This window comes from Anopheles coluzzii, chromosome 3 (assembly GCF_943734685.1).
Source record: "Anopheles coluzzii chromosome 3, AcolN3, whole genome shotgun sequence".
NCBI lineage: Eukaryota > Metazoa > Arthropoda > Insecta > Diptera > Culicidae > Anopheles > Anopheles coluzzii.
In genome coordinates this window covers 2,238,427-2,249,524 of record NC_064671.1, presented here as the reverse complement: position 1 = coordinate 2,249,524, position 11,098 = coordinate 2,238,427, and the positions used below count along the sequence as shown (strand labels likewise).

At 48.1% G+C, this 11,098-nt stretch overlaps 2 protein-coding genes across 4 annotated transcripts; one reads left to right on the top strand and one right to left on the bottom strand.

Moving 5' to 3' along the window:
- The first annotated feature begins 2,006 nt into the window (after positions 1–2,006).
- Positions 2,007–4,306, top strand: LOC120957512 (lysine--tRNA ligase-like). 2 transcript variants are annotated; one of them, XM_040379758.2, is made up of 2 exons: positions 2,007–2,137; positions 2,430–4,306. In XM_040379758.2, the coding sequence occupies exons 1-2, from the start codon at positions 2,097–2,099 to the stop codon at positions 4,114–4,116; spliced, it is 1,728 nt and encodes a 575-aa protein (XP_040235692.2). In that variant the 5' UTR covers positions 2,007–2,096; the 3' UTR covers positions 4,117–4,306. The 2 variants fall into 2 exon arrangements, with proteins under 2 accessions (XP_040235692.2, XP_049464489.1); XM_049608532.1 differs by having other exon boundaries at positions 2,007–2,225.
- Positions 4,292–10,553, bottom strand: LOC120957511 (restin homolog). 2 transcript variants are annotated; one of them, XM_049608531.1, is made up of 6 exons: positions 10,441–10,553; positions 8,972–9,983; positions 7,709–7,926; positions 6,857–7,379; positions 6,509–6,760; positions 4,292–6,397 (listed from the first exon to the last, which is right to left on the bottom strand). In XM_049608531.1, the coding sequence occupies exons 2-6, from the start codon at positions 9,959–9,961 to the stop codon at positions 4,574–4,576; spliced, it is 3,807 nt and encodes a 1,268-aa protein (XP_049464488.1). In that variant the 5' UTR covers positions 9,962–9,983; positions 10,441–10,553; the 3' UTR covers positions 4,292–4,573. The 2 variants fall into 2 exon arrangements, with proteins under 2 accessions (XP_049464488.1, XP_040235688.2); XM_040379754.2 differs by lacking the exon at positions 10,441–10,553 and adding an exon at positions 10,114–10,278.
- Positions 10,554–11,098: the final 545 nt, after the last annotated feature.

Here is an 11,098-nt window from a genome sequence, read left to right as displayed (position 1 = left end):
ACTGCTCGATCCATGCGTATAATGGAAATTACGATCCCAACCACTCGCTGCGGCTTCTTTTACAACTTTCTCTGATGAACTTCCATCGCATTCTCACACAGTCCAGTGTGGAATATCCAACGGTTCGAATGAGGAATGCTGAAACAGCGAAGTACTTTTCGATGATAAATCAGGCTTGAAAGGTTTTGCTAATCCATTTGCAAACAATATGTGGTGGGATTAAGTCTTCTCTATATTTTACGTTGCAAGTCTATGAGACTAAGGCGTATATCGATGGTTTTATATGTTTAATTTACTTGCCTGCAGTAAGTTCAAAATGTTTCAATACGATTCCTCATTTAAAGTAAGATATGTAATGGAAGCCGCAAGGTAACTCACACTACCAAAGAACAATTCTAATCGATTACGCTCTTCGTCCTTTTACCATGATGAGCGATGCGATGGATGCAGTATATCTTGTCTTAAACTGCACTACATCGTGTCAAACATTCTATCCACCGATATAAGTGATTTGAGATCACACTAAGCATGTTTCTTCCTCGGGCGAGAAGTGACAAGTCGAAGCATCTTGCTACAACGCCCCCAAGGCCCATGAGCCATGTTCGCGAATGCAAGCAGAACAAGCGAGTTTTAACGAACGAAATTGAATCAATAAAATATTCATCGTTCGAACAACGTAACACGATCAACGCTGCAAGGACTCAGGGAAAAGGAGACGCCCAAAGGAAGCTCTAAATTAATGTGAAACAGTGTTTCAGGATCAGTGTTTCGCGGCGTCGAGCATGGTGATAGAGCGTAATAATTGATTTTGCTCGAAGGAATTAGAATCAAGTCGATCTTGAACGCCCACAGGGAGGAAGACGTGACAATCAATGAGACAACGATTTGCAAGTATGTCACTCGATTCAATCTAATCCCGATGATTTCTAGACGTCTCCTAACACCCCACACATTTAAGGAAATAGTTAAGCAATCCTATTCGCTCTTGAAATTAAACTTCGATAAATGTATTTACTCCCATCATAAATCCTTGAAATTAACGTCCTATCATAAATTGCACCGATAATAGTCGTACTTTACAAAATATAATTTCATGAAACAGAAACAGCCACAACTTCACAAGTCCATAAATATTACCCTTCCTCAGCAACAATTAACCGGCTTCCGAAGTGAACCGTGCCAAACTCCTCGTCTAAGCAAAGTGTTCCTCCCATGCGGAACCTTTACCCAGCGGGAGCAGATTGTGCTGGCGAGGAGCGTTTCATTATTTTCCGCTGTAAACGATACACCACTGTGAAATCGTTCAACGTTCCCACCAAAAACTAACGGGACGCTTAATTTATGCTCATGAATATTAAACCGATCAATTTTCCCAACCGTTCGGGCCTATCCGGCGGGACCCTAGTGGGGAAGGTTATAGTTAACTGTTTGCTTACTTAGTCGCTGGCTGATGGCTGATCAGCTGGAAACTAAATCAAACTGTATGCTCAGCTAACTCAACCATCAAACGGCAGAATATCACCGCCCCTTGGAGTGTTGTAAAAGCGAAGCGGAAGGTCGAAGCGATCCATCCAACCTGAAATTTGAGGGAACGTTTGCTTCGACAAGGGATACCATCGGTTTGATGCGTTGGCAATCAACACGTTAGCAAATCCGAGCTTTTGGATGCCTCCATGCCTTGCTTCCGGGGTAACAAACAAGTGAATGATTAAGATAACACTCCCCTGGGTGTGGTGAACGATGAAAGAAGGGAACTTGAGGCTTTTATCAAAACATATTGGAAGATGGCGTTCTGCAATGGTTTTCTGAATAATATGTGAAAGGTTGTCAATTCCCTTGTTTCCTATAAGTTTGTTTGTTCTCTATTTTGTAAACAGTTTTCATCTGTATGGTTTTCAAAATAGATGTTGTAACGGGCATTAAATTTAAATTTGAAATGGTGTGAAGCATATGGTTGAAACGTGAAACGTCAACGAAACGTCATTTCATTCGAAGCGGCATTTCGCTAGTGGTGTTTGTGTGGTGAAGTTGGACTGCGCGTTTGCAACGTGCTTGCGGTAATAATTCGAAGGAAAATCGGTATAAAAACGCCTGCAATGGCTAATGTGGACAAAGACATAAAGTTTTTCTACAAAAAGTAAGATTTCCTTTGGTGTGCACACTTTTTTGCAGTTTGATTTTGTGTTCGTTCAACAACTCGCACACAGCCGATTGCACTGTTGGCGGTAAGGCATGCTAACGAACAACCTGTTCCTATCGTCTCGATATCTTCACCATCAATCGCCAAGAATGATCCGTTTTTCTTCACTCAGAGGGTGGAAAAACAATCTCGAAGTGTATTTATCATTCTACTCGATGAACTCAATTCTTGCGGTGCGTCACAGTTTCTTGTCACCATTGGCTGATGCAACATCTTCGTTTTCTTTCAGTGGGCAAATGCATCGTTGTGCGGCCAATGAAGCGGAGCAGGGGAAGCAGGAAACAAAGACTCAACAACCTACGATGGAATCGAAACGAGCTGATAAAAAGTTTTCCTTTACCGGATCTGTGGAAGAACGAATTTCTCCTAACGAATACTTCAAGCTGCGAAGTGTCGCCGTGAGTGAGCTAAAAAAACGTCCCGAAACGCATCCTTATCCGCACAAGTTTTGCGTGACAATTTCGATTGGTGATTTCATTGGCAAGTATAAGGATATACCGGTCTCCGGTACGCTGGATGATGTGAGCGTCAGTGTGGCGGGACGGGTACATGCAATCCGTGAATCAGGTGGCAAGTTGATATTTTTCGATCTTCGCGGAGAAGGGCAGAAGCTGCAAATCATGGCCAGTGCAGCGGTGTATCCAAACGAGGAGCAATTTTACGACGAAACTTCACGATTGCGACGTGGCGACATTATCGGTGTGACAGGAGCGCCGGGTAAAACGAAGAAGGGAGAGCTGTCGGTAATGGCAAAGCAAATACAGCTGCTGGCACCGTGTCTACACATGCTGCCCCATCTGCATTACGGATTGAAGGATAAAGAGACCCGATACCGACAGCGTTACCTGGATCTAATGTTGAACAACGACGTTCGGTCTATCTTTGTAACTCGAGCTAGGATCATTAGCTTCATACGTAGATTCCTGGACGGTGCGGGCTTTCTGGAGGTGGAAACGCCAATGATGAATATGATCGCTGGTGGAGCAACCGCCAAACCATTCGTCACGCATCACAACGATTTGAATATGGATCTGTTTCTTCGCATTGCGCCCGAGCTGTACTTGAAGATGCTGACCGTGGGTGGGCTTGATCGGGTGTACGAAATAGGACGCCAGTTTCGCAATGAAGGAATGGATGTGACCCACAATCCAGAGTTTACCACGTGCGAGTTCTACATGGCGTATGCAGATTATAGCGATCTCATTGAAATCACAGAGCAGCTTTTATCTAGCCTGGTGCACAGTGTCCACGGGTCGTTCAAAGTCAAGTACCATCCTGAAGGTCATGGAGGTGATGAGGTTGAGATTGATTTTACTCCACCGTTCAAGCGTATATCTATGATTGATACACTGGAGGAAGTTTTGAGCGTAAAATTTCCCCCCGCAGACCAATTGGACACACCGGAAGCGGCTAAATTTTTAGAGGAACTCTGCCAACAACGCAACGTAGACTGCCAACCACCGAGGACCACTGCACGATTGCTGGATAAATTAGTGGGTGAGTTTTTGGAAGGCAATTGCCACAATCCAACATTCATTTGTGATCATCCACAAATTATGAGCCCACTGGCAAAGTACCACCGCTCTCGCTCCGGTTTGACGGAACGATTCGAGCTGTTTGTAATGGGGAAGGAAATCTGCAACGCTTATACAGAGCTGAACGATCCGGCTGTGCAGCGGCAACGGTTTAAGCAACAGGCAGCAGAAAAGGCCGCCGGAAATGACGAGGCCCAGCTGGTGGATGAGAACTTTTGTACTGCCCTGGAGTATGGTTTACCGCCGACTGGAGGCTGGGGGTTGGGTATCGACAGGCTGGCCATGTTTTTAACCGATTGTACCAGTATTAAGGAAGTGTTGCTATTTCCGGCCATGAAACCAGATGAATCAATACGCAAAAGGAGCAATGGTGGTGCCTGATTCTGATTAATTTTAGTCTTCATTTGTTAATCTTTTGCCATTTCTATTCCTATTCCAATAACTGGTAAAATTTCTTTCTACAATTCAATCCGTAGTAACATTCCATTGAACTAGCCCTTTCTCTAAAAAATTTATCAAATATTTCTGGATGTTCAAAAGTAAAGTTTCCAATAAATTAGAGTAGAAATAATACATATGGTTTATTAAATTGGAAAGAATACACTTAGAGTAGCTTTGCTTATGAAACATATTTGATATAACTTCAGTAGATTCACCCTGTTTTCGATTACGACGCCTCCGTTACCTCAATTAAAGACCGTTCTGTTTGCCTCTTCGTCAGCAAAAGAAATCACCCACAAGTTCTCTCTTTCTACAAACTATCAGCAGTAGTTGGCAATCTGCTGTGGTTGTCTTTTCGTACGAGGTAGGTTGCTTTGGGATCGTTTGCAGTCCCTTTCTAAGATTGCTCAGGGCTTTCGTTGGAGTCTTCCAAACTGTGTTGCGTTTCCCCTTCCAGCAGGTTGCTGACCTCGTCCATTACTTCCTCGTCCGACACAAGCACCAGCTCTATTGGTCCCATGGGCACGTAAGGTCCACCAACGGCATAATCTTGTTCCTCCTGCTCCTGCGGAACGGTCTCTTGCATCTCCACTGCAGGATCTGGCTTGGAAGTTTCCTCCGGTCCAACTTCATCGCCATTTGCCGTTTGCTGTTCGGGCCTGGCACTGGTTTCGACATTGGCTTCCGGTTCATTAGCCGCCGGGGAACCGTACCGAGTATGCAACATGTCCAGCTTCGTCGTAAGACTGCTGCCCCGACGCATTGTTTGATTCATTTGCTTCAGTAGCTTCTGACTTTCGTTTTCAAGCCGTTCAAGTCGCTCGGCCCGGGCCGATGTGTACTCACGCTCCTTGTCGGTGAGGCAGGACAGGTCTACCCTGCTCGATTGCGCCTCGCCCGAGCATCCCGGCACGGGAGATGAGTCCGTTTGTCGGGCCATGAAGCCATTGTGGATCTCATCGATCTGGGCAGATATTTCGGTACCCCGGTGGACCGTTTTCGAAAGCCTGCTGCGGAACTCCTTCGCTTCCCGTTCCAGCCGCTCCAATCGTTCCGCCCGTCGCTGCAGATACTTCTGTTCGTCTTCACTCAGCACTACCTGCTCGTCCGTCTTGGATTGGGAGGTCTCGCCCGTTTCCCCACTCTCCGTTTGGACTGGAGCCTCCGAAGGGGACGCCGTAGGTGTTGGTGACGAGTAGCGGTCCAACCTGGAATTGATCTCGGCCATTCTTTGCAAACGTGCTTCCCGTTTCCGTTGGAATAGTTCTTCACTCGACAGCTCCCGATCCGCGTCAGAGTGTGACGAGGCATCCGGGCCTTGGAGGCGTTCCTGCGTAACCGAGGATTCGGCACGTTCGTCCATTACTGCCATCTCCAAACATTCCAGCTCCTCCTCGCTCAGCTCACTGGCGCTTTCGTTCTCGCTGTACTCGCCCTCGGCATCGTCATTCCCTGTTCCGGTACGCTCAAAGTCCTGCTCGTCGGCATCATCGTCCTCCTCGTCCTCATCCACCTCGTCCTGGCCACCCGCGGCAAGGTTCATCAAACGAAGAAACATATCCTGTGCCGATTCCGGCTGACCCGCATCATTGTGCCTTTTCTTGCCCTTTTTGGAGGCCGACCGACGCTTCTTTCGCATCACCGCAGGAATCTCTTCCGGCTCCTCCCGGCCCGGCTCGTCTTCCTCGAACGGAAAGATGGGTAAATCTTCGATCTTTTCATTGCAGAATTGGTTCGCCCGTTCGACATTCTCGAGCGATTTCATGTCCGACTCGCTGTGCACCTTTCGCAACACGCTTGCCACGGCGAGATGGTAGATATTGGACAGAGAGCTCCCAACAAAACACTTATCCAATCGGCCAACCATCTGGCTCCATTTGTCCGACTCCAAACCTGCTGCCGCTCCTCCACTGAAGCCGGGTGACTGTTGATTAGCCAAACTTGACTTCCGATTCACGTGCGTATCCTCCTCGTCGGACGGCTGCTCGTCGCTGTAGCCACTTTCGCCTGAGTTGTTGAGCGAGTCCTGCTTTCGACGGGCGGCAAAGTCGGCTTTTAAGGACTTCCATTGGCCCTCGGATTCGATGTTTTTCTCACGCGCAGCCGACCACTTCAAACGACAGTACTCGAGCTCTTCCTTGAGTTCGCTGAGCAGTCGGCGCTTTTGTTGCAGATGATAGCGTAGAATTTGCTCCTGAGTGTGTAGCTGACGATGCTGGCGCTAATTTGAAACGGCACAGAGCAAGGAAGCATGAGTGATATTGAGATATTTGCTTACGATTTGTTGCTAAACTAACGTCTGTTAAAGTGTACAGATTTCCATAGAACTTACTTGCATTTTCCCCACCAGATGCCATGTTTTTGTCAGCTCCAAACTCACAGCACTCAGACGCTTCTCCTGCGAATCGAGCCTTCGCTCGAGATGCGAATTTAACGTCCGCAGTCGGTTAGTTTCCTTCTTGAGCGATTTCTTCTCCAATATTAAATCCTTAAGTTTGATGTACGTCTTGCTAACACTAACGACCGTTTTCGGTCCGTTGCGTGTCTGTACCGACTTGAGACATTCCTCGCTCTCGCCGCCTTCCTGGAAAATGGTATCAAAATCCATGGCATCATCTTCATCGTTATCCTTCGCATGTCATGTGTGTGTGTGTGAATGTGTGTGAAAAGGTGCGCTTACCACAAACGGGACCGGCTGGGCTCGTTCCTGATGGTTCACGAGCTCAATCAGCACCCGCCAGACTTTTGGCAACTTGTCAGCAATCTGTTCCGGCGATGCCTTCTGCACATCAGTGAACTCGTCCTCGCCGCTAGCCTCGGCCCCATCCTCTTCCTTTCCATCGTTACCGGGCGGCAGCTCGTTCGCTTCGTCCACTTCCGTGATTAGGTCGTAAAGGGCACGCGGTAGGAACGCTCCCGTATCGATGGTTTCCGCCTCGTCCTTAGTCATCTCGATTAACAGATCTCGGTTTTCTTCCAGCACGGCTGCCAGCTTGTCGATGTTGATGTCGCTTGCGGTAGGTTTGCGGCTCATGCCGAGCAGGAACTTTGAAATGAACTGATTTACAACTCCCATCTCGAGCTGCAGCTGCTTCGATTCGGCCTGCGATTGTCCCAACCTATCCTGCGTCTGCTCCAGCTCCGTCCGTAGCCGGGTCAGATCCGTCTGCAAACTTTCCACCAACGCTTCCAGGTTTTTATTTCTGCAAAGACGTAATGCACGAAATGTTGAAAGCAAGATGCACCACAAATCATTCGTGTCAAGAAAGAGAGAGAAAAAAAAAGAAAACTGTCTCTGTCGCCGAACGCCCAGCCCCCGGTTGTAGACAAAAGCGCAATAAAGCGGAATGGCATATTTGTGCGAGGAAATAAAAATATCCACATCTCGCCCTGCGCACACACGACGGCGTATGGCGGGCGAGTATGGCGTAGTAATATTTTCCGATCCATTCCATTCCGCTTGGCACACATCTCATCGCGGGCGAGACAGACATTGTGTCTGTGGGTGTCTCCGTGGGGCCGCCGTACTTACTTTTCCTGCTCGGTCGCTAGTTCGTTCTTCTTCAGGTCCAACTGGCGGACCAAATTGTCGCGCTCCATTCTCGAGACACGTTCGCGCTCCTCGTACAGATCTCTTAGGTTGCGAATGTTTGTCAGCTGTCGATCATACTCCCGACGCAAATCGTCGGACATAATTTGCAGCTCGCGCTCCTGCAGTGTGTCCTCTATCTGGCGTAGTTTTCCTTTCAGCTGAGCGTGGGAGAGAGAGAGAGAGAGGGCAAATATTCTTGTTATTGTTTGTGAGTCATTGAGAATTGTTCGTGAGTAACACAGTTCCCGTTAATCAAGATGATTCTAGTGTAATAATTGTGAAATTGAACCACTTGATCATTGTTTGTTGAGTCAAATTGCAATATATTATGAGCATGAATCATGCGATTGAAAAAGACGCTGATCATGACTACAACTGAACCTAACTTTGTAGTTTTTTACGAATCACTTTAGAACGAGAAACATGATAAACTAAAGCATAGCATCGTCATGTATTCGCAAAAAAATCAAAAACTTCAAGCAACAACGATCCAAAATCATTGTTTCATTGGTCCAACGACTTTAGGCTTCCGAAACCTGCCCTTCCGCGTGGCTTTATGAAGCTTGTCCAACGGCATATTGTCGTGCTTCTCGTTTGTCCATTCATTCTTCCGGCAAATTGTGGCTCGAACGCGCGCGCGAAACGTTCATTCATGCCCATTTACGGCAACAAAACCATCCCCCGCCTCAGCAAAGGTCAGCCGGCGTCTCTCGCGAGAGCCCGCACGAAGATCAATGCGTCCATAGATCATGTGTTGGGCAAGCGTGAGCGCGCGAGTAAGATCACCTGAACCCCATCCCGCGACGCAAGCGAGTGACCGGATAATTAGCAGCCCGTTGGGAACGAAAAGGGCGAGAGTGGTGCGCCGGGAGAGAGAGAGACGCGCGACCTTCACATTGCCATGTGGCGTGTGTTTGGCACTGTGTGTTTGGGCGTCGCGATGCAGAAGCATAGTGTCTACATACTGGGCAAGTAAACCACATCTTCCACACCTGCCGCATAAATGTTTGGCGCGAACTTGCAGCGACTGGTTTAATGCCGCGTGGTATGCTCGCTTTGTATGATGACGCGGTGATTGGTTGGACATGACGTTTATGCTTTAGTTGAACTTGATCACATCTCTCCGAATACTCAGTATGTTTACACATTTCACTTGATGCAAGAGTCACTAAACAACTAATACACACTAAATTCTACCCCTACCTGCTCAACTTGATCCTCCCGAATAGCGATAATCTCCTTTCCCGCCTTGATCACGTCCTTGAGCGATTTCACCTGATTGCGCAGCTGGTCGACATCGGTCTGTAGCGACAGTGCCTCCGCCTGGGATATCTGCAGCCGGAACTGCGTCTCGGCCAGTTCTGCTTTCAGTGTCCGTGCTGCGCCGCACTGTCGCGAGCTCTCCGCCTCGGCTTCGTCCTGTTGTGCGCGAAGCTGCGTTCTCAACTGAGCCAGCTCGTGGCGCAGCTCGAGCAGCTCACCGGTGGTGCACTGTAGCGCGTGCTGTGACTCAGCCAGCTCTCGCTTCAACGCTAACCGCTCGTCGTCGTCCGCCCGCTCGACGCTTTGTCCGCCGGCCGATGAACTCTGATCGTGTCGTTCATGCTCCGCAGCTTCCGCGTTCACTCGTTCGGCCGGTTCCAGCGGTGCGTTCTCACCGCTCGCTACGATCTGTAGCGCTTCGCGTCTCACGGCACCACACGCTGGGGTTTCTTCAGCGCCCTCTCCGTCGTTCGCTTGCTTTGTCAGCTGCAGCTCTTGCTGCTGGACGTACTTGATTAGTGCCCGGTTGCGTCGCTTCTCCTCTGCCAGCGCTTTGCGCAGATGCTCCAGCTCGTCCTTTACCGCCACCAGCTTGGACTGGTGCAGCTGTCGCTTCTGCTGTAGGTCACGTCGGAAATTAGCCAACTCGACGGTCATCTTGCGTGCTTGACATTTTTCCGTCATGCTATCGTCACTATCGGCCGCAGCATCACTATCGTGCGCTGAGCGTTGTGCATCGTCACCGACCGGCTCAGGGTCATCTTGTTCTTGCGGCGGGATTGTGGCATCGTGTAATTCGACATCTGTTTTCAGTGCGGCCACGCTGTCCGGAACGGGCACGCTCGGGGGCGTGTGATTGGACATGTGCGAAGACTCCCTGTCGGATGTTTGAGTTTCCCGGCCATCGTTGGCCGACTGTACGCCCCCCATATTTCACCACGTAGCTTAAACTCTGCAAACAGCAAACACAACCCAAAAGTAGGGGGAAAAGAAAAAAAGAGAGAGAGAGAGAGAGAGAAAGAAAGAAAAGAAAAAGAGTGAAAAACAGAGGGAGATGGAAAGATTGACACTCGAAACCTCACTGCAAACCCACGAGCACAAAGTACACGATCACGCGAAACAATCGTCACGATTAATTAACCAATTGGCGGAATTTTCTTTCATTCTTACGTCGCCATCAGACGATCAGATCGGTTGTTTTTCATTTACGATACTGTTGATGAAAATTGTGCTGTTTTTCTGGTACACAATCAAAAACAAAAAAATGCGAACGAATGGATGATGCGCAATGTAAATTTAAACTACTGCATCATTACCCGACAGGGTACACACCGACACACCGACAATGGGAACAATAATTGGGCGGAAAATGAAAACGGCAAAATGGAAAATCTAACCAATCTACTAACCAGAAGGAACAGAAACGCGAACAAAGCACACGGGAGATGTCTTTTCGAGTGGCAGCGATCGTTTAGACTGAGCTATTTTTGGTCGACCGCCGTGCAGTTGACCGACAAACTCACCGAAGCCGTTAAAATCATACCCGGTTGCTGGCTGGGAGGGTGTTCTTGAAGGGGGGCAAGACGGGGCCCGATTTTCCTGCACGGTAGCGTCCGCAACAAGCAAACAAGCGACTGTGCGTATGCGCGCGCGCATTACCATGATCGCGACGAAGATCTTCGTTACGATTGCGCACTAGGGTTAGGCAGCGGGGTTGAAGTGTCTTTCTCGTTGCGGTTTAGTAGGTGGACGAGAAAACAAAGCTAGGATCTTTATTTACAATCTTTGTTCAACAAAATGTGTACTCTTATAAAAATAATCCAATTATTGTCTTAAAAGATGGCGAAATATAATTTAAATACTTAGGTGATTAATCCTTCGATTGTTTGTTTCATGATTTCACGCAATTCATTAACCACGCTTATTTTTGTGATAACCTCATGTCGAAAAACCGAGCATCAGCGACGAAACAAACGAACGAAGTCGGGCAAAGCGGCTAACCACCCGAAATTGATTTTGTCTATTTATAAACAAAGCGAAAATGCCACCATAAGACTAAATATGAGA

Coding starts and splice junctions, on each gene's coding strand:
- LOC120957512 (XM_040379758.2), top strand. CDS start 2,097: ATGGCTAATGTGGACAAAGACATAAAGTTTTTCTACAAAAA. Junction 2,138..2,429: donor ATAAAGTTTTTCTACAAAAA/GTAAGATTTCCT, acceptor GTTTTCTTTCAG/TGGGCAAATGCATCGTTGTG.
- LOC120957511 (XM_049608531.1), bottom strand. CDS start 9,961: ATGGGGGGCGTACAGTCGGCCAACGATGGCCGGGAAACTCAAACATCC. Junction 7,380..7,708: donor CTAGCGACCGAGCAGGAAAA/GTAAGTACGGCG, acceptor ACGTCTTTGCAG/AAATAAAAACCTGGAAGCGT. Junction 6,398..6,508: donor ATCTGGTGGGGAAAATGCAA/GTAAGTTCTATG, acceptor GTTTCAAATTAG/CGCCAGCATCGTCAGCTACA.